This window comes from Lissotriton vulgaris, chromosome 1_1, assembly GCF_964263255.1.
Source record: "Lissotriton vulgaris chromosome 1_1, aLisVul1.2, whole genome shotgun sequence".
NCBI classification, from domain to species: domain Eukaryota; kingdom Metazoa; phylum Chordata; class Amphibia; order Caudata; family Salamandridae; genus Lissotriton; species Lissotriton vulgaris.
The window spans coordinates 917,433,771-917,455,498 of NC_141685.1; the positions used below are offsets into that span (position 1 = coordinate 917,433,771).

Consider the following 21,728-nt stretch of genomic DNA (forward strand, 5'->3'; position numbering starts at 1 on the left):
GCAAGCAATAACACCCCTGCCCATCCTTTTCTGGGCTCCGAATTCTTATTTCCCTGCAATAAGAAAAGCCATTTGTTTGTGAGAGCTCTTGTATTTTTTTTATTGGTAGATTTCACCCCCTCTTCCGCTTGAGACCCCACACTCCTTGTTTTGCATTAGCAATAATTTAAGCCTTTTGTGAGGGGGTGGCAGAGAAGGAGCCTCGTCCCCCACCCTCCCAGCCTTGGCTCCGGGCAATGACTTGGAGCGGGGACCCGCAGGGCGCGTCCTCGCTGCTGTCCCCCGGGGGCGGCTGCCCCACCTGCCGGGGTCGCCTGGGCCCCCGACGCGCCCGGAGCCTCACTGTTGCCTTCTTCGACGACCCCTTCGTGCCGGCGTCTGTTTTTTCGGACCCTCCCTGCAGACTTGCATTTCTTTAACACTGTGACCTCGTCCTAACTTCGGCGGCACTTGCCTCCAATTTGCATCTTTTTTTATTAGAGCTGTTTACGGAATATATGGAAATATAGTTTATATTTTTTTCTTCTGACGTTGTCTATTGCTCATAGAGTTATCGCTTATTTTTGAGGATCTTAGTCTGTTTTTTTTGAGTGGCCTTTTATCTATATTTTTTGCCTGTTCTTTGGAAAGTTTGCACTATGATGGAACCCCCTGCACCGCCGCCATGCTGCAAGAAGAGCCTGTCCCTCTCGCTCCCCGTGCCCCGGGAGGGCCAGGCCACCCTCAAGCCCCCCCAACACCTGTGGAGGCAGCCCCGGACACCCATCAAGATCAAGCACCGGGGGTACTCGGACACCGACCGGCACCCCCACCGGCAGATGGAGCGCGCCGACGCCATGGACACGTCAGACCGGCCCGGCCTCAAGAAGTCTCGCATGTCCTGGCCTTCCTCGTTTCACGGGACCACCAGCAACAGCCACCATCATACCACCAACAAGCGGTAGGTGGGGGGCTCCTGGCAGTGGGGGAGCGGGGTGGTGACGTCATTGGGTGGCATGCATGCCAGGCTTCTTCCAAGCATGCTGCTCCGGGGTCAGCAGAGTGGGCACAGGGGTCAATATTCTGAAAATGTATTATGCAACTGAAACTAAGCAACACTGCACTGGTACCTCATAGACTGCACTTTTTGTTAAAGGATTGTGGAGTATTCACTTGCAGGCTGTCCCCGGGTGAGACTCCGGTGAATTGTGTCGTAAAACAAATCTGGCTCTTTCTGATGCCAGGCCAGGCTCAGGTGCATTCTGTGTCCCACACAAACCTCAGTGCATTCTGAGCCAGGCACAGGGTGCACTGCAACATCAGTCGCAGTGATTCAGGTGTGTTCTTCCCCTGCACATATTCTGGTGCAGTCTGAATCCTGCACAGATTTCAGTGCATTCTGTCCCAGGCGCAGACTGTGGTGCAGTCTGAATCCTGCACAGATTGCAGTGCATTCTGTCCCAGGCGCAGACTGTGGTGCAGTCTTAATCCTGCACAGATTGCAGTGCATTCTGTCCTAGGCGCCGACTGTGGTGCAGTCTGAATCCTGCACAGATTTCAATGCATTCTGTCCCAGGCACACTGTGGTGCAGTCTGAATCCTGCAGATTTCAGTGCATTCTGTCCCAGGTGCAGTTTGTGATGCCATCTGAATGTTGCACAGATTTCAGTGGATTCTGTTGCAGGCACAGACTGAGATGCAGTCTGATTCCTGCAGATTTCAGTGCATTCTGTCCCAGGCACAGACTGTGGTGCAGTCTAAATTCTGCACAGATTTCAGTGCATTCTGTCCCAGGACCCAGGCACAGACTGTGGTGCAGTCTAAATCCTGCACAGATTTCAGTGCATTCTGTTGCAGGTACAGCCTGTGGTGCAGTCCAAATCCTGCCGATTTCGGTGCATTCTGTCCCAGGCACAGACTGTGGTGCAGTCTGAATCCTGCACAGATTGCAGTGCATTCTGTCCTAGGCGAAGACTGTGGTGCAGTCTGAATCCTGCACAGATTTCAGTGCATTCTGTCCCAGGCGCAGACTGTGGTGCAGTCTGAATCCTGAACAGATTTCAGTGCATTCTGTCGCAGGCGCAGACTGTGGTGCAGTCTGAATCCTGCACAGATTTCAGTGCATTCTGTCCCAGGCGCAGACTGTGCTGCAGTCTGAATCCTGCACAGATTTCAGTGCATTCTGTCCCAGGCGCAGACTGTGGTGCAGTCTGAATCCTGCACAGATTTCAGTGCATTCTGTCCCAGGCGCAGACTGTGCTGCAGTCTGAATCCTGCACAGATTTCAGTGCATTCTGTCCCAGGCGCAGACTGTGGTGCAGTCTGAATCCTGAACAGATTTCAGTGCATTCTGTCGCAGGCGCAGACTGTGGTGCAGTCTGAATCCTGCACAGATTTCAGTGCATTCTGTCCCAGGCGCAGACTGTGCTGCAGTCTGAATCCTGCACAGATTTCAGTGCATTCTGTTCAGGCGCAGACTGTGCTGCAGTCTGAATCCTGCACAGATTTCAGTGCACAGTGCATTCTGTCCCAGGCGCAGTCTGTGGTGCAGTCTGAATCCTGCACAGATTTCAGTGCATTCTGTCGCAGGAGCAGACTGTGGTGCAGTCTGAGTCCTGCACAGATTTCAGTGCATTCTGTCCCAGGCACAGACTATGCTAGAGTCTGAATCCTGCACAGATTTCAGTGCATTCAGTCGCAGGCGTCGACTGGGGTGCAGTCTGAGTCCTGCAGATATCAGTGCATTCTGTCGAAGGCGCTGACTGTGGTGCAGTCTGAATCCTGCACAGATTTCAGTGTATTCTGTCGCAGGCGCAGACTGTGGTGCAGTCTAAATCCTGCACAGATTTCAGTGCATTCTGTCGCAGGCGCAGACTGTGGTGCAGTCTGAGTCCTGCAGATTTCAGTGCATTCTGTTGGAGGTGCAGACTGTGGTGGAGTCTGAATCCTGCAGATTTCAGTGCATTCTGTCCCAGGTGCAGTCTGTGATGCCGTCTGAATCATGCACAGATTGCAGTGCATTCTGTCCTAGGCGCCGACTGTGGTGCAGTCTGAATCCTGCACAGATTTCAATGCATTCTGTCCCAGGCACAGACTGTGGTGCAGTCTGAATCCTGCACAGATTTCAATGCATTCTGTCCCAGGCACAGACTGTGGTGCAGTCTGAATCCTGCAGATTTCAGTTCATTCTGTCACAGGCACGTATTCTTCTGGTGCAGTCTGAATCCTGCACAGATTTCAGTGCATTCTGTCGCAGGAGCAGACTGTAGTGCAGTCTGAATCCTGCACAGATTTCAGTGGATTCTGTTGCAGGCACAGACTGAGATGCAGTCTGATTCCTGCAGATTTCAGTGCATTCTGTCCCAGGCACAGACTGTGGTGCAGTCTAAATTCTGCACAGATTTCAGTGCATTCTGTCCCAGGACCCAGGCACAGACTGTGGTGCAGTCTAAATCCTGCACAGATTTCAGTGCATTCTGTTGCAGGTACAGCCTGTGGTGCAGTCCAAATCCTGCCGATTTCGGTGCATTCTGTCCCAGGTGCATAGTCTGGTGGTTTGAATGCTGCACAGATTTCAGTGCATTCTGTCCCGGGCGCAGACTGTGGTGCAGTCTGAATCCTGCGCAGATTTCAATGCATTCTGTCCCGGGCGCAGACTGTGGTGCAGTCTAAATTCTGCACAGATTTCAGTGCATTCTGTCCCAGGCACAGACTGTGGTGCAGTCTAAATTCTGCACAGATTTCAGTGCATTCTGTCCCAGGCACAGACTGTGGTGCAGTCTGAATCCTGCAGATTTCAGTGCATTCTGTCCCAGACGCAGACTGTGGTGCAGTCTGAATCCTGCAGATTTCAGTGCATTCTGTCCCAGGAACAGACTGTGGTGCAGTCTAAATTCTGCACAGATTTCAGTGCATTCTGTCCCAGGCACAGACTGAGATGCATTCTGATTCCTGCAGATTTCAGTGCATTCTGTCCCAGGCACAGACTGTGGTGCAGTCTGAATCCTGCACAGATGTCAGTGCATTCTGTTGCAGGCACAGACTGAGATGCCGTCTGATTCCTGCAGATTTCAGTGCATTCGGTCCCAGGCACAGACTGTGGTGCAGTCTAAATTCTGCACAGATTTCAGTGCATTCTGTTGCAGGCACAGACTGAGATGCCGTCTGATTCCTGCAGATTTCAGTGCATTCTGTCCCAGGCACAGACTGTGGTGCAGTCTGAATCCTGCACAGATGTCAGTGCATTCTGTTGCAGGCACAGACTGAGATGCCGTCTGATTCCTGCAGATTTCAGTGCATTCTGTCCCAGGCACAGACTGAGATGCAGTCTGATTCCTGCAGATTTCAGTGCATTCTGTTGCAGGCACAGACTGAGATGCAGTCTGATTCCTGCAGATTTCAGTGCATTCTGTCCCATGCACAGACTGTAGTGCAGTCTGAATCCTGCACAGATATCAGTGCATTCTGTTCCAGGCATAGACTGTGCTGCAGTCTGATTCCTGCAGATTTCAGTGCATTCTGTTGCAGGCACAGACTGAGATGCAGTCTGATTCCTGCAGATTTCAGTGCATTCTGTCCCATGCACAGACTGTAGTGCAGTCTGAATCCTGCACAGATATCAGTGCATTCTGTTCCAGGCATAGACTGTGCTGCAGTCTGAATCCTGCACAGATATCAGTGCATTCTGTTCCAGGCACAGACTGTCTTGCATTCTGAGCACTGCTGCGATTGCAGTGCATGCTGATCCAGCAGACACTGCAGTGCATTCCGTACACTGCACACATTTCGGTATGTTCTGTCCCCCGAGTACACATTCTTGTGCATTTCATCCCCAGCACACATGTTAGGGCGCTCGCAGATTTCAATTCATTTTGTGCGCTGCACAAATTCTGCCGCTTTCTTGCCCATCACAGGTTCTTGCCCCGCCCCTCAAGACCCCCCCCCCTCCCCCAAGGTCCCATGGCATTCTGTCTGCAACCTAAACCCATGTGCACTCTGTCCCATGCCCAATATGCTGCGCATTCTGACTCCAGCACACATTCCAGTCACCCTGCCCTCAGCCCACAGTGTGGTGCCCTCTGCCCCATCTCAGATTGTGCAACCCGCCGTCCCCTGCATCTATGCTGATATATTTTATTTGCTCTGCAGTCTTTCTTGAAGTTATTTTTCTTTGCATACTGAGTTGCTAGTTTTACTGACTTTGATTAGTACAAAGTGATTCATTTGCATCTTATCAATGGTGATCCATGGTGCAGCTGTTGTTGCATTTAATTTCCGCTTCATATTCGATTGCATTGCTCTATCAGTTCATATTCAGTCCCTGTAATACCAGTAATGTTTTGTTCCTTTGAGCACATTCAGTTGCATGTCATTCGCCAGCGGAGATGGGGGCTGCATAACATCACACTCCCACATACGGTTTCAGATACCTTTTATACCCCGCACAGAGCTAGTTGCATTTTATTCCCCGCACCGATTCCGTTGCCTGTTTGCCTCCTGCACAGATGAACTTTACTTCTAGTGAAAATGAAGACGCTTTTTTTATTTGCATGTTATGATTGCCTGGCAATCGGTTGTATTTTGGTCTTGGTACCGACTCCGTTGCATGTATTCTCAGTTTAGAATCGATTGCATTGTGTTTCCGACGCATTTTATTCCTGTGCCGTTTCAACCCATTGCAGATTCAGGTGCCTTCGGCTCAGGTTTGTTATAAGCGCACTTAGATTCGGCACTTTTTGCTCATTCTTCGGAGATACGCTGCAGCTCCCAGCGCTGAAAAGCTGCATTTTTTGCCAAGAAGCCGCTCTTTCGCGGCACACGGCTCATGGGGTGGGTACAGGGGTCTGCAAATCTCGCAGCAGGGTTCCACTTCACGCGGGATAATTGTTTCTGGGACGTGTGGGCGGGGGTGTGGGGGTCGGGGAGGGGGCGCTGGCACGCGACGGATAGACTTTGAAACTGGGATAGCGCCTCTCCAGGTGCAGCAGAGAGGAGGGGGGAGTTACTTACATGCGCTGCATCCACAGGGGGCGACAATAAGCTACTTTCTGCTCCCTGCTGTGACGCATGTTCCTCCTTTCGCATAGTTTTGAAACAGGTGGACCATATAAACTGCTCTAAACTCGTAGTTTGCGAGGGCGTGACTTGTGCTTTAGATGTTCAGCCTGTAAAGCCTTAAACGTTGAGACCGTTGCTTTTGCTCTCAGAATGAGAGATACCGTGAATGTTTGACTTATAGCTGGGTTAAATTCAGTTTTCTGTTGAATATAATACCGCAGGAGCGGCTGACGCTGACAAATAAACACATGCACGTACACTTACGCACACACTCTGCTCCATTGTGTGAGGCTCACACACTGAATGAGGAAGGCTGCGCTTTATCATATGGTGTATAATGCAAGCATGCAACGAGTGACACTGTGCTCCAAGGTGTGAAGCTCACACCGAATGAGTGAGACTGTGTGTTGCGTTTAACACTCATCTAATGAGTGACACTATGTTCCAAAGTGTCGGACTGTGCGTCATGGCTTAACACACAGACACTTAATGAGTGACACTGTGCTCCAAGGTGAGAAACTCACACCGAATGACAGAGTGCGTCTGTTTTTAACACACTCATCTAACGAGTGACACCATGTTCCAAAGTGTGGGACTGTCCTTCATGGTTTGACACACAGGCACTTACAGGGTGGCACAGTGCTTCAGGGTATGAGACTCATACTGAATGAGTGTGACGACTTTCCAGAGTGTGTGACAAACACATGCAATAAATAAAGCTGCACACCGAGGTGTTAAGACTCACACTGAACGAGTGAAGCAGCATGTGCCACAAATTTGCAGTAAGTGGCCCTCAGTGAGGCTGTTCTGTCGGTTGTGATGCACACTTATTCAGTAACGAACTCTGTGTTCCAAGACGTGAGACTCATACAAATTGAGTGAATGGTGCTCCAAAATAGCAGACACAAACCAGCAGTGACTATGTGCCAAGGTGTGAGACTAACATTGGACGAGTGAGACTCAAAGAGAATGCTGTGCTCCAGAGTGCAAACGGTTAAAGGACATTGTGTGAGACTCCATTCATGCAATCAGGGGCCTTTGAAAGTAGCTTTGAGTAAAACTGCGCTACAAGTGTTTGAAACTTTGTTTAAGTCCATTGGATGTTTGAGACTGCTATGGATGAGACTGCTCAAAAGTGGGAGATGTCCTGGAATTCAACAGTGGGCTTTGAATATGGAATAGACCAATAGTGAGTTTAAAAGTGTAAACCACTGACCCCTCTGAGACTAAAAAAGGACACCGCAACGCTCCATGGTGTAGGACTCTGTGATTGTTCATTAGATGCCGGAAAGTAACCAGGGTGAGATGGCGCTCCAGTACATGGAGGTGCACCAAAGAAGACTTGGGGTCAAGAGTATTAGTTGCCAGGTCTTGGGGGAACTCCTCAGCCCGAGTTTTCTCGAGTTGCTGAACCCTCCCCCCTGTCGTCGGAACCCAAACCTCACCCATAACTAACCTAGAACCAACTCGTGGCTGATTACGGGGGCGGACTGATACAGCTACTTGGCAGTGCTTAATTTGTAAAAAAAAAGAAGTGTGGGGAGGCCTCTGTAACTTGAACTGCCCATTGCACCCACTAGCGCTGCCATTTGACAGCACTATCACTACTAGCCATTACACTCATACAAGTGTGACAATTCACACTTTAAATGTACATTAAAATGACTAATACATGCCGCCCAAGTTATTCTCATTGCTTTGGGTGGCAGGTATTAGCGATTTTAATGTATGCTTAGTAATTAAACAGCAGCTGTTGTGATCCTCAAACAAATTAGACAAACAGCTCCACCACGTGGCAGGCTGTCATAAGAGCCGTTGTTGACAATAAAGTGTCGGGCCAAGAACCGGAAACCACTGGCTCAAATTAAGCAATGTTTGGGAGGACTAGGTCTGTGTCTGCCTCAAACTGGACCTGCACCTGAAGGGACTGGCTCTGCACCTGAAGTGGACAGGTTCTGCACCTGATATGGAATAGACCTGAACCGCCACCTTTTTTCTTGCAGTTGCTGAGAAGGCCTGCACCTTGGTGGCTAGCTCAGTAGGCTGTGGTTCCTGGGACCGCCTTCCGGAGGGCCTTTTCCACATCACTTCCTTCCAGTGGCCGACTACCCCCTCCAAAGCCTGACTGCTGTCTCTACTGCCTGACTTCCCCATCCCTTGTGCCTGACTTGCTTCTTCCATGGACCACCTCCTCTGCAGGCGAATTCCCTCTTCCTGTTTAGGGCTGCTCTCCCATGGAGGAAGACCGCCTACCAGATGCCACCTAATGCCTACTGATGTCCTGAGGGGTTGGCACCCGCTCTGCTTCTTCCAAACATCAGGAAGTGAATGATTCATTTCTGAGGCTGATCCGGGTTTTGGTTTCAGAGAGTGGAGCGTAAACAGCGAACTGGGCAGAGAGTCCGCACATTCTGATGAAGAAGTAAATCTCTGCACAGGACCCATATCCAGACTGTGCAGACTTGTGGCGAGTCGAGACAGTGCGTCAGCGGGCCCTGGGCGTAAAGCGAGAGCTGCATAGGGCACATCGGCTAGACAGGCCTCACTGGAGCTGGAGGCAGTAGGGGATGCTTCAGTGCTACTGGAGGGCAGCTCTGCAGGCTTGAGTGAAGCTGGAGGGCATCACTACAGCTGGAAGCCATTAGTGACACTTTCCAGTGAAGCTGAACAGCAGTAATGCATAAATGCATGCCTCAGTGAAAACTGTGGGCAATAGTCCTTCCTCAGTGGAGCTAGAGGGCAGTAACACATGCCAAAACCAGTAGCGGCTGCTACTGGTTCCGGGTGGTGGAGTTGGTGGGGGGGATCGACGATGAAAAAAGAAGAAAAATAAATCACTTACCTGTAACGGCCCGCCGCTGCTTCTCCTCTGTCCTCCATCATCTTCCTTCTTCCTGCAGTCCCGACAGGCAGCAGGAAGCACCCGGCTCCCCTGAGCCAATCCTGCAATGCCAGGTTGTGATTGGTCTGAGCGCCGTAGTTCGGCGCTTAGACTGGGAATGGGAGCCTTTGCATGTTTTTCACCAGGCTGTGTAATGCAGCCTAGTGGGAAAGATGCAAAGTGCGCATGACTGTTTGGCCGACCCAAGAGGGCCGGGCAAAGCAGTCCTGCGCACATAGGGAGTGTAAACCACTCCTCCCCCAGTTTTTTCCAGCCCCGCCTTGCCCTAAGAGCCACTGCCTGAAATAGGAAAACTAAAATGATAATAAGGATAGTTATAAGTTTATTTTTATTTTTGTTCAGTGGGGCGACGCTCTTCCGCATTAGCGGAATATGGAGGGTGGTACTGCACGCCTCATTGGAGCTGCATGATTGTAGTGCATCTGCAGATGAAGCTGGTTGGCTGCAGTGTATGGCGTATTACTTTGGAATTACATTTATACAACGCTGAGCAGGCGCGTAACGCTCCTTGGCTTCAACGGGCTTCAGCCCCTCCCGTTGTGTGTGTCAGCCTGGGCCGAGACAGCTTCCCAGGCACACACACACAGAGTTTGTGAGCTGCCAGTCGCACCTGAGTACTTGACAGGTCTTTAAAAGACCATTCATTTGTTAACGAAGCTTTGTTTTTTTCACCCCTTCTTAAAGCCCCTTCATCTCCACTCTGCCTATGACTGGAAGATTTCCCCCCCCCCCCCCCCCCACCCAATTTTTTATCAGCCCCCCAAATTTGGCTCTAATTGCACCTCTGACACTTAGTACCCCAAATGAGGGATATTGATACAGCTTACCTTTTTTTTACACAGATGTTAAACATTATTGAGATTGTTGGATTTTGTACCTGCCTTTTTCGTTATTTATTACGAGGTACTGAGTTATATCGAATGTCCGGATCGCACGTCCTTTAGCTTTGCCTGGTACGATCTCGAGGAGTGGACAGTCCCTGGGACTAGCATTGTTCCTTCTGCTATGTTTGTGAGATAGATGGGTAGGAGGGTGGTGTGTTTGAACTGTAAGGCAGCAGTACATTCTTCAAAAGTGTTGTAGGGCAGTTGTAAATACATGCGTGAACGTAAAGGACAGTGTTGCATGCCTTAATGGACCTAGCGGACAATAGTGCTTGATGGGGAGCAGTAGTGCAGGCCCCGGTGGAGCTTGAAGGCAGTAGTGTATGAGTCACTGAAGCTGCAGGGCCGACCTGCATGCCTAATTGAGGATGGGGTAGAAGTGCATGCCCACTGAAGTTGGTGGGCAATAGTGCATGTTACTAAGAGGCTAGAGGGCAGTTGCACGCGCTTCCGTAGAGCAGCAACGCATGCCCTGAAAGGATCTGGAGGACAATAGAGCATCCTTCATTGAAGCTCTCTGGCATCGTTGCATGTCTCGCTTCCTTGAAGCCGGGCAGTACTGTATGCCACCAAGGAGCTGGAAGGGCCAGTGTAGGTCCTGTTGCAATGACAGGATAAGGGATCTGCTGCGCTCTTTGCAGTGCATGGAGCAGCTAGGAGCAGTAGTACAACTAATAGCATTGAGGCTATTGGTCGTACCAGCAGAGGCATCCGTGACTGCATCTGTAGCAATGGTGACGTCTGTACTGGAAGCCCTTATAGTGATATTTCAAGTAGTACCCATAATAGGAACTGTGATAAAAATAACACTGCGAGCAATACCAGCAGTAGTAGTAATCTCTCTAGTATCGGCACCAGAATTAATCCTATTATTAATATTCCTTATACTTTAATCGTCAATAATGCCGTCGGTAATACTCAAAATAGTAATGGTGCTACTAGTAGGATCACTACTAAAATTAGCAGAGGTAAGTGTAGTAGTAATGTTAACACTTCCTAACAATATTATTTGTATTAAAATACCTGCGATTCAAAAAGTATTATTATTAACATTATGTGCATTACTGCAAGAGCATGAGCTTGGTGTCACTCCTAGCTGTAGTGACAATTGAAGTATTGTTCGTAACCGTAGCAGTGATAATAATAGTATGAGTAGCTCCAATAAAACTAGCTGTGCTTCGAGCAGTGATAAAGGCATTAGATCCAATAGTTCTACAACTGCTAGCATGTGTAGTGTTAGTATGAGTACAGATAGCAGTAGTAACAATCATAGTCCTAGCTATGGCAATACTACACCTTGTATTTGCCAAGAGAATGAAGGGTGGTATTTTCTTAGTCCGGCATTATTTCATCATTCTGAGTTCCGCTCCTCGGATCGAGGCTGACGGCATACTACTGCCATGCATGGGTTACCCTGCTCATGGCGGCAACATACAGACTGATCAGTTTGTCCCCCCCACACACACACTGCCAGGTTTTACCTGGAAAATTTGCACAGGGAAAAGGGTGGTATTTCATCAGTATTTGTCATTGCAATTTGCACCACCGTGCAAACTATCATGAGCTCTGGGTGAAACCATTAGCCATAGAAGCCTCTTCTGTGTTAGCCCTGGGTAGTTGACCCACTGAGTAGTAAAAAAAACATTCGGATTTTCAGGCTCTTCTCAATGAAAATGTATGAGGGGGTTTAGATTCAGCTAATTTCAGTATTTTCATATGTGATGGTAACTCTCAAACCCTAGCTGGGATTGACTAATCTGTGGGTCTACAAGTCACTCGTAAACTAGAGTTATGGTTATTAGAGATCACGTGTTAAAGGAAATATCTATGAAAGCGCCCCTTCTGCCACGAAAAAAAACGTCGTTTGCAGACTCTTCGAAATAATGTGGGTGCTTTCCATCTCTGTTCTAAGTGGTGTCTGGAGTAGATCCGAGGTCCACTCCAGGTCAAAGATTCCATATATTCACACAAGGTATATTTACATACAATTAATCTAATGGGAATTCCTTTAAATAGTGGTTAGTCCGACAATCTGGCACGGATCCTGTCCTCCTTGAGGTTGGCACTCTTGTTTGTTGCAAACAAGAAACAATTAAGTGCCCATAATACATGGCTAACCTAAGGCCGCCTTCTTGTTAATTTACTTTTTCAGGAACGGTAATCTGTTTTTATGTACCACCGGTTTTAGCAGAGTTGAATTTTATTTTTGCATGACCAATCTCCCAAGATGCTCCTGTGGTGTGGCAGTCCAGTGTGGGTGCAAAAGAGCCAGATCCATACCCGATTGTCAGGCTAACCATTCATTCTGCAAATAAGTTCGATGTAAATTGTATGTACATTAATCTTCAGTGGATATCCTGAAAATCTGCCTGGACACGGCCCTCCTTGGACCAGCATTGTTCACCTCTGCGACATGGTACGTTCACCAGACATTTCACCCCCTTATGGCCCTTTCTAGGTGTGAGACTTCCGGCGTAAAGCGGATGTCCCAGAAACATCTATTTTTTCCTTTCTTCATTAAGCTCTTGTTTTACCCAAACAACATATGCTCTGAGGCAGTTGAAAAATAACCGCTCTGGATGCTTTTCAAACAATAGCGCTCGCAGATAATTCCTGTTCGTCGACAGGAGGTGATTAAGCTCGCACTGACAGCTGCTGCTACTCTAAAAGCATGGTAACGTTTTTTTGAGAAGACAATTGGTTTTTTTGTAAGGAGCTGAGGAAATTCCTTGTTTTGTCTTCGATATTTTTTTCCCGGTAGTTTGACAGAGATGTATAAAAAATTAGCCTCGCGGGAAAGGAATCGTCATTTCCTGCAGCAGGATGACCCACCCAACGTGTACAGGACAGCAGGCTGCGGGAATTTGTGTTTTTCCGCTGTCACCTGCGTGGCAGAGGGGAAAAACACGGCCACCGCTGGGTTGTTTCTTTGCCCCTGAAGGCCCACTATTGGACTTCCGGCAGTGAAAGCACGCGACAGTGTGGAACCGCCAAAAAGCGAGCAATGTGAACCCTGCAGTTCTACTATTAGCTGCCTGCCTTTTGGCTTTGTCAATGCTTGTATTTTTTGCCATGGGTTTTGCAAAGATTTATTTTTGGGCAATCTGCCAAGCACTCGCCAATATAAAAATAAGTTAGAAAAAGCAAAAATATTGTTTTTGTCTCAAATAGCGTGCCTTCCCCCAGTAGTCTCTGACACTGAAGGGGACTATTTTGTGTGCAGGTATACTTTCCAAAGAACAGCGCACCATCGCTCACAGTAAGGCATGGCCAATTTATGGAATGGACTAACCACTTCTCCCATGCAGTATGCTGAGGTGGCATAATTGAAGTCTTCATGTCACAATAACAGACATAAACGAAGACTGAAAACTCCATATTTAAGTATATTATACACAACATTTTAGTAACATCAAAAGGTCTTGGCTGCAGCCAGACTTAAAAAGGTAAGTGGCTGCCACTCCCATCCCTGCCTGGCAAAAGGAAACTTCCTGCCCCATTTCAGGAACCTTCATTCCAGCCTTTTTTTAAAAAACAAATATATATATATATTGTCAGATTCACACTTAGTAAAGCTGGGCATAGTTTTTCAAAACGTGTTTGTTTGCAAGCGTCCATCCTTCACAGCTTTGCACAGATGTAAGAGATCTTCTGGCTTTAAGAGTGTGACAATAACTCTGTGCCTCATGTATCGAGGCTGGCCGCAGGAGTGTTATCCCATCACATTATTGCATGCCTTGTGTGTTATAGTGTATTGCAGCTTTCATATAGTGCTTTAAGGCTGGATTCCCACCCATCTAAGGATGCTTAAAAGGGACACTGATCTTAACTCCTGAAACCCCGTGATCTTTTTGGCAACTTCCTTACGACCTGGGGAACTGAATGTGAATCCTGGCTTCCCCACTTTCACCAAAGTTGTGTGATTCTGAACCAGCAATTCAGCCTCTCATACCTTGGTGCCTTTATTCACCATCATGATGTTAGCGATGTGGCTGTATATCTTTAGATTTACGCGAGCCTCGGTGTCCAGGGCATGGGGCCAGTGTGGCACCAGGGTCTAGTATCTTTCCAATGTCCAGATAAGAGAAGAGTTTTGCTTTGATGTTGTGCTGAAGTTCAGGTTGGGTATGTAGGGTTTTTTGGTAAAAAGGAGAGCAGGCACCAGCTTGGGATCATGGAACGTCTTTGCTATTTTGGTTATGGAGGAGAGGTCTGTCAACCGTAAATCAAGGTGACCTTGAGCTGAGAAAGAGTTGGTGTTTGTATCCATCCACCTTTATGCCTTTGAGACATTCCTGGAATTTTCCCCTTGTTTTGACCGCAAAATGATTTTTTGGGGTTTAGCTTCAAGTAGGCATCTGACTTCCAGCATGGGTAATGACCATCTAATCTTCTTGGGAACTCCACCAATTTTCTTGTGCTTTTTTCTTTTCTTTTCTTGCCATCGTTGAACAATTAAATATAGTGTTAATTCAATGCTAGCTTAAATAAATAACTCAGTTGGTTCGCAAGTGTGTATTTTACAGACTGAAAGCACACTTTGGCTCACCACACATCTGTAGTGTGCAGTGTTTATGTTTTTATTGCGCATGGTGCATGGATGAAATATGGTAAATGTTACATGGTGGCACACAATCACGAGGGGTCTTCGTGCTTTGATGAAACGTTTCTGAAAGATTTAGAACTGAATGTATGTGTACTTATAAAGTACACTCCCTGCTTTACCTATAACTTTAAAATACTCAATTTGTGCTGATGCTTGCAGGTGGTGGGCACCAGTACTAAAATTTGGGAACTGGGATTTTAGAGCAAGAAAGCAATAGGGAGAACAGAGAAAAAGAGAAGGAATAGAGAGAAAGGAAAACAGTGACAAAGGAAGTAAGGAAGGTTCTAAAAGAACGTGCAAGAGTGACATAGAGGCAGGAAGAGCAGCAGAAGAAAAGGCATGAGGTGGAGTCAAGACTAAGGAGCCTTGGGGTTTCTCCAGTGCTGACAATGGGCTCCTAAAACAAACATTGTTTATTTATTTATTTAAACAGTTTTATACAGCGCTGGCTAGACCCAGAGGTATCAGAGCGCTTTACAGGGGTTTGAAGTCAAAAACATATAACAGTAAAATATTCATACAGAAAGTAAAAAAGGGTGTGAAAGACAATATAATCAGAATTCAAAGAACAATAAATACATGGACAAGAAGATCAAAAGTCAAGGGAGTCCAACATCATGATTAGGAGAATTGCACAAGCGTAGGTAGCAAGGGAGGATGGGAGAAAAGTATGGGGGAAGGGAGGAGCAAAGGAGGTACATCACATGTAGGAGTGAGTGGAGGTTGAATGAAAGTTAATAGAAGGAGGGTGAGAGTATATGTGAGAAGGAGAGGCGTGAGGACGTGAGTCGAGTAGAATGTGGAGAGGAGTGTGACACTCTCATGGGCGGGTTGAGAGACCCTGTAAGGTGGCAGGATTAAGAACCCCAGAATTTCTGGAGAATATGTTATTTGAGGCCTTTTTTGAAGCAGAAGTAGGAGGGGTTTAAACAAAGACCTTTGGGGAGTGAGTTCCAGATAGTAGGGGCGTTTCCGGAGAAAGCGCGAGATTGGGTTGACTTCTTGTTAACCAAGGGAGGTATCAGCATGAGAGAATTAGTGCTCCTCAATTCTCTGGCACAGCCCGCTTTATGGAGTTTTTGTGAGAGATACAGTGGGGTTTGAAGGTGCAAGGCTTTATGTGTAATGCAAGCATTCTTACAAAGGGATCTGCCATCTATGGGGACCTATTTGAGATCTTTGAGGACAGGAGACATGTGATCATACCTCTTGCAATCAAAGATAAGCCTAGCTGCAAAATTGAGGACCAACTTAATTGGGGCTAGGTGGACTTTAGGAGTTCCTGCGAGAATGGCGTTTCCATAGTCCAATCTGGAGAGTACTAATGATTGGACAACCGATTTAAAGTCGTCAACAGGAATGAAGGGTTTGATTTTCTTGAGGTGATGAAGAGAAAAGAGAGCTCCTTTTGCTGCGTTTTTGATGTGGGGAGAGAGGCTGATGTTTTGATCAATAATTATTTCGAGAGATTTAACTGAGCTGGATGTGGACAATGAGCAGTTGAGGGCTTTAACACCTTAGCTGCGTGTAAACATTCCTCCCCAGTGCTGCGCTGTCCATTGGAACCAGTGCTGAATGGACGTCCAATGGTCGTGCGCAGCACTGGGGAGGTAGCGCTGCTGATGACCATTGGCCGTCAGCAGCACTTAAGGGGTTAAGATCAGAGATCCAAAGATGTATTGGAAGTCGATTATTTTTAGGAGCAAAGAAGATGACTTCTGTTTATTTGGGGTTGAGTTTAAGGTGATTGAGATGGAAACATTGTTGAATCTTGGTCAGGACATCGTTAAGGTGAAGAATGTCTGAATGGGAGTTGATTTTATAGTAGAGCTGGGTATCATCAGCATAGAGGTAATAGTTGGTTCCAGCTTGCTTGAGAATGGGTGTGAGGGGTTCCATGAAGAGGTTAAATAAAGAAGGAGAGAGGATAGAGCCCTTGGGAGCACCCAGGGAGACTGGTTTCGGTTTAGAAAGACAATTGTTGATTTTAATCTGTTGGGTTCAGAACTGGAAGAAGGAGGTAAACCAGTTGAGAACAGGGCCATTGAAGCCAAACCGATCTTAGAGGGTGTTGAGTAAGGCAGAGTGGTTTACAGTATCGAAAGCAGCCGAGAGGTCAAGAAGAATGAGAAGGGAGGCCTCCCACTTGTTGAGGGAGTGGTGGATATCATCGACAATGTTGAACATCACAGTTTTCTTACTGCAGCCTTTTCGAAAGCCAGACTGTAAAGTGTCCAGAAGGTTAAATGAGTCAATGTGTTTGTCCAGTTGTAACAAGGCGCATTTTTCGAGGGCCTTGGAAAGAAGAGGTAGATTAGAGATAGGACGCAAGTTGTTTAGGTCATTGGGATCAGCAGTGAGATTTTTGAGGATGGGAGATATTTGGCCTAGTTGGAGGGAAACCGGGACAGACCCTGAGGCCAAGGAGAAGATGATGATAAAAGTCCAATAAGGGGCAAAAATATGTTTTAAATCTTGAACCAGGTTGGCGGGGAGAGGGTCACAGGTATGAGAGGAGGGCTTAAGCTTGGAGATGATGTTAAGAACATCACGCTCAGAGACTCAGTTAAAATAATGCCAAGATGCATTATTTCTTAACTGTTGACTGGTGAGGGAATGATCAAGGGGGTGGTGGGGTGGGGGAAATGGTCAGAGTTAGGAGGGGGTGATGCTGTAACAGGAGAATTGGAAGGAAGGGCAGTGAGAGTAGATGAGCTCAGTGGGGAGGGTGAAGTGGCAAAGGAAAGATCAATCTTAGAGATTTCATCATAGAAGAAGTTCGCAATGTCATCGTAACTTTCGGTAGAGGCCGTCAATTTGGGAGGGGCAGAGGTTGTTTGATTTTTGATGATGCTAAATAGTTCTCTAGGTCTATTCTTTGCTCGATCGAGTTGTGTACGGAAGAAGGAGACCTTTTCATTGAGGATGGGCTTTTTATAATTCACCCTAGCAGCTCTGAAGAGGGCAAGGCTTGATGGGGATGGATGTTGTCTCCACGTACGTTCAGTCATCCTAAGGGCGCGTCTCTCGTTATTTAGGTCAGCATTGAACCATGATTTGGCGGGGATGTTTTTTTGTGATTTTAATTTGGCTGGAGCAATTAAGTTAAGAACCTCAATGATGGATTTGTTGCAGTGATCGGTCAGATCATTACCATTTTGTGAGGGAGGTGGAAGTTGAAGTATAGCTCTGATCTTATTCTCCAATTCACCAGGAGGAATAAGGTGAAGATTTCTCGTTAATCTCTTATGTTTGTTTTTTGGGGGGGAAGGGGGAGGAGCAGCGCTATGAATCGTGAAGAGGATAAGATGATGGTCTGACCAGTCAATAGGGACCATGTGAGTCAGGGAAGCCAGATCTTTACTAGTAATGATAGCGTCAAGGGGAGCCCCTTTGGAATGGAGGTCTTTGAAGATGTTAACCGAGGAATCCATCTTATTGTTCCAGTGAATATTGAAGTCTCCGAGGAAGGTGTTTTTGGAATTGGAAATCGAGGATTGTGAGAGCAGGTCAGACAATTCCTCAACAAATGGAAAAGGGTCACCAGGGGGATGGTAAATATTATGTAGTCGAATAGGGGGGCCCCCTGCACTTTAAGTTCGGCTCCCATGTATTCGAAAGTGAGTTGGTCAGAATTCTTAACCAGGGAGAGTTGGGTTGGAGTTCATCTTTAAAGATAATGGCTAGGCCTCCCCCAATTTTTTTTTGCCTGTCTTTTCGGAGGATAGAGTAACCCGGGGGGGGAGAGCAGGTCAAGAATCGATGCAGAGTGGGCCTTGAGTCAGGTTTCCGTGAGAAAAGCTATGTCAATGGTTTCGTGAAGGATAGTTTCCACGATTTCTGATGCATGTTGGGAAGCCGATCGACAGTTGACCAGCATGCAGTTGAGGGGTTTATGATTGGGTTCAGGAGAGGATACAGAATGGATGGTGGTGAGTTGCGGGGGAGGCCGGGGGATCCAGGGGAGGTAGGGGTACGGCTAATCCCTAGTATCACAGGGATAGAGGAATGCAGTGAAAGATGATCGGAAGTCGCAGTGAGTTGCAAAGGGAACCTGGGCGAGCCAGTGGAGGCAGGGATGTGGTTTCTACCCAGGATCACCGGAATAGTGGCGTGAGGCATAAGGGAGTTGTATGTCATGGGGCTAGGAGGGAAGGTGATATGTAAATCCCTGGGGACCGGAGGGGAGTGTGGGGTTGGGGCTTGGGATGGGGAAAGGGGGCTGTTCCCCAGAAGTCCATCAACTGAGGTGCCATAAGGTGAGGTACATCCATAAAGAGGGAAGGAGGGGTTTGAATGACCGCCGCCCATTGTGACAGGATGATTGGCCGGTTTGGAGTCAGGGAGGGATTTGAAGTCTTTCCTGAGAGATGAAAGTTCTAGCATCAAGATAGAGAGGTGGAGTTCAAAGTTAAGAAGTGATTGGAATAAAAACATGTACGGTAAGGAGGAAATGAGGTCGCTAGGGAGAGGGGCGGGTTCCACGTAGGCAAGAGGGGGAGGGATGGGAAGTGGACAAGGAGGAGAACCAGGCGGCGGGATGAGACGAGTGTTCCAGATGAGAGACTGAGGCTGTTTTGAGGAGTGTGTGCCCCTAGAGCCAGGGGTCTGATGGGTGCTGTGGGAAGATGCGGGGGACAAGGGAGGTGAGGAGCGGTGCTATCAAGTCTATGGGAGAGGGAATTATTAGGATTAGAAGGGTTTGTAGTCCATCATGGAGCAATAGGGAGGATAATGGGAGGGGTCTCGGAGTGTAGGGGTGTCGGAGTAGGGGGATCAATCTGAGTGAGCAGAGGGGCATGGGTGTTAGGAAGGGAGTGATTGGAATAAAGTGTTAGCGCAGGGATCAGAATAGGGGGATCAATCTGAGTGAGCGGAGGGGCAAGGGTGTTACTTATTATGCACTTATTATTTTTTACGCCATAAGCATGGAAGGAAGAATTGAAGAAGATGAAGTGGGAACGCAAGTGTAACTTACTTGTAGCACGTTGGTATATCAGTCAGCATCTGGAATGTGGGTGCAGGGGCTTCCCTTACTTGTGGGTGAGGTGTCCCTTAAAGATGTGCATCTCAAATTCCTGTTCAACTGAAGATCTTCATAAACTGAATATCCCTATATTTGGATTAATTCTCCACTAAATAGAAGTGTTTGTATACATATGACATTTTTAGGTCTCGCCTGTTGGTAAAGATACCTACTGTATCCATTAGAGAGTTAGGCCCTCATTACGATGGCGGTCGGATGAGCATCTGACCACCATTGCCATGGGCAGGTGTCCATCTAATAATGAGTTGGCGGTCCGACCTGCCCAATTATGATCGGACTTCAATGCAGGTGGTCAGAAAGTGCAGTTTCCTACTGTGACTTGCGCTGTGGCCCAGGAAAAGGGCTGCAGCACAAGCAGCAGTAGATAAAGGCACTTTGTGCACATCCATGCACTATGTTCCATGCACATGTGGTGCATGGATGTGTGGGGGGCGCTACATGTGCACCCCGGGCCACATAGAAGTGGCCCATGGGGGACAGGGGTCTTGCTTGGGCGCCCCAAGGCCCCTTACCAGCTGCCTTTTCATGAAAGTAAGTTGGATATAATGGTTGGGGTGCAGACGCGGTTGCAGGATGACGGCTTGGACCTTGTTCGAAGTGTCAGGTTTTCAGAATGTATATTAGGCTGTGAAAAATTAATTGCACAATATTGTTTGCTAATTCATGAAGCTCTGTGGAGCACTTCCAAACGTCGTGAAGTTTGTTTCTTTACCACTAAAGCAAGGCAAAGATAAATTTGCACAAAAAAAATCTTAAAACCTGCCATTGGGCCTAAGAAAGCTTTACAAAAGGTAGACTAGTGGAGACTGTCTGTAACATTCAATCAGAGCGAATATTTTTTTACTTAGCGCCGTAAATTATCTCGCAATTCTGGAACATTTACCCTCGTGCAAGGCGAAGACAAACCAAGGTTCATCTCTAACCTTTGCAAAAACTGAAAATGGGTAGAATTATTAAATAAACTGGTGCACTCCTACATATGTTGTATATGCACACTTTGGTATGTTTTGAAGTGCACAAATCGAATGTTGGATGTTAGTGCATAGATATGTGGTGTTGTTTTGAATGCTTTTAGGAGAAATCTGATCTTTATGTATTAGAAGTCACTTGGAGTGTGGTTCTGACCATTCTTATGGACTGGTTTTCACACAAAGACGCCAGTCACCAAGACAGATACCTACCAAGACAGATACCTGTTTTTTAATTCAGGGCAGAGAGTTTTTAATATGGAGGCGGTGTGTTGTCGTCCATGCTGTAGTGATATTAAGCAAATGTCTTGTAACACGTACATGCAAGAAAATACTATACGTGAGTCAAAGTAGCCTTGTGCACAGCGTGATCACTCAGAGGAGTGTAAATCAAAATACTTCTGAAGTTTTGGTTAGTTCATTGAATTGTACACAAGAAAAATGTTCAGAGTGTTAAACGATGCAAGAAACAGGCCAAATGAGACATTGGTTGTAGTCCATTGTCAACAATGTATTAAAATCATGATGAAAAAAAGTTTATATCCAAAGATAATGTTGGAATTCACAGAATCCAGGACATATTGCAACAATCTTCAAATTCCATGAAATAACAAATCCCAATGCATTTCGGGCTTATGGAAAAAGCCCTTCATCAGGGGATCTAGAAAAATGACATAAACCATGTTTTAAACCTCGAATTATTCAAATAACAACAGGCATATATGTACTCAGACAAGGTTGTGAGGAGAATCATGCGAAAATGATGGCGGAAGCACCACTCAATGCAAGGCGAGACCCAATAGTGAATACAGAAAAGGAAAACGTAGGTGCCAGATTAAAACATGTGGTGAGTGAAAAAGCGAAACAGTGGCGGATGAAAATAGAATATGAAGCTAAAACAGCAGTGATGAAAACAGCGTGATAGAGACTAGTCGAAATCTACAACTCACCGATCCTGCAGGTGCACAACCCAAAGTGTAAACATGCTCGTGCGGAAAATATGAGTGACATGCGAGTGGATATGCAAACAGAAATAGAATGTCCAGAGAATGAAAAACATGCTCGGGAAAGCTTACTACGTAGCTCGAGTGCTCAGGATTGGACGAACTAGGACTGTCGCGGGACGCTGCGAAAAATACGGAAAGAGGCTAAGAATATCGAAGCGTAAGAATAGTGCTCAACTCCAAAGAAAAGCATGCGCGTGTCTTACCGAAGAGGAGCTGCGAGGACGCAGTGTGTCGATACCCGGTGCACTAAAGAGAGTGAATGTCGGCGTCTGTAAGGC

The 21,728-nt window shown here is 47.1% G+C and overlaps 1 protein-coding gene across 1 annotated transcript in view; it reads left to right on the forward strand.

Annotated features, from left to right (window-relative positions):
* The first annotated feature begins 490 nt into the window (after nt 1-490).
* The window catches only part of PDE4A (phosphodiesterase 4A), a 1,006,014-nt gene continuing 984,776 nt past the window's right edge, over nt 491-21,728 (forward strand). Inside the window, exon 1 of the mRNA XM_086959060.1 lies at nt 491-940. Coding sequence (XP_086815186.1) covers nt 639-940 — 302 coding nt within the window. The 5' untranslated portion in view covers nt 491-638. The remainder of the gene's footprint in view (nt 941-21,728) is intronic.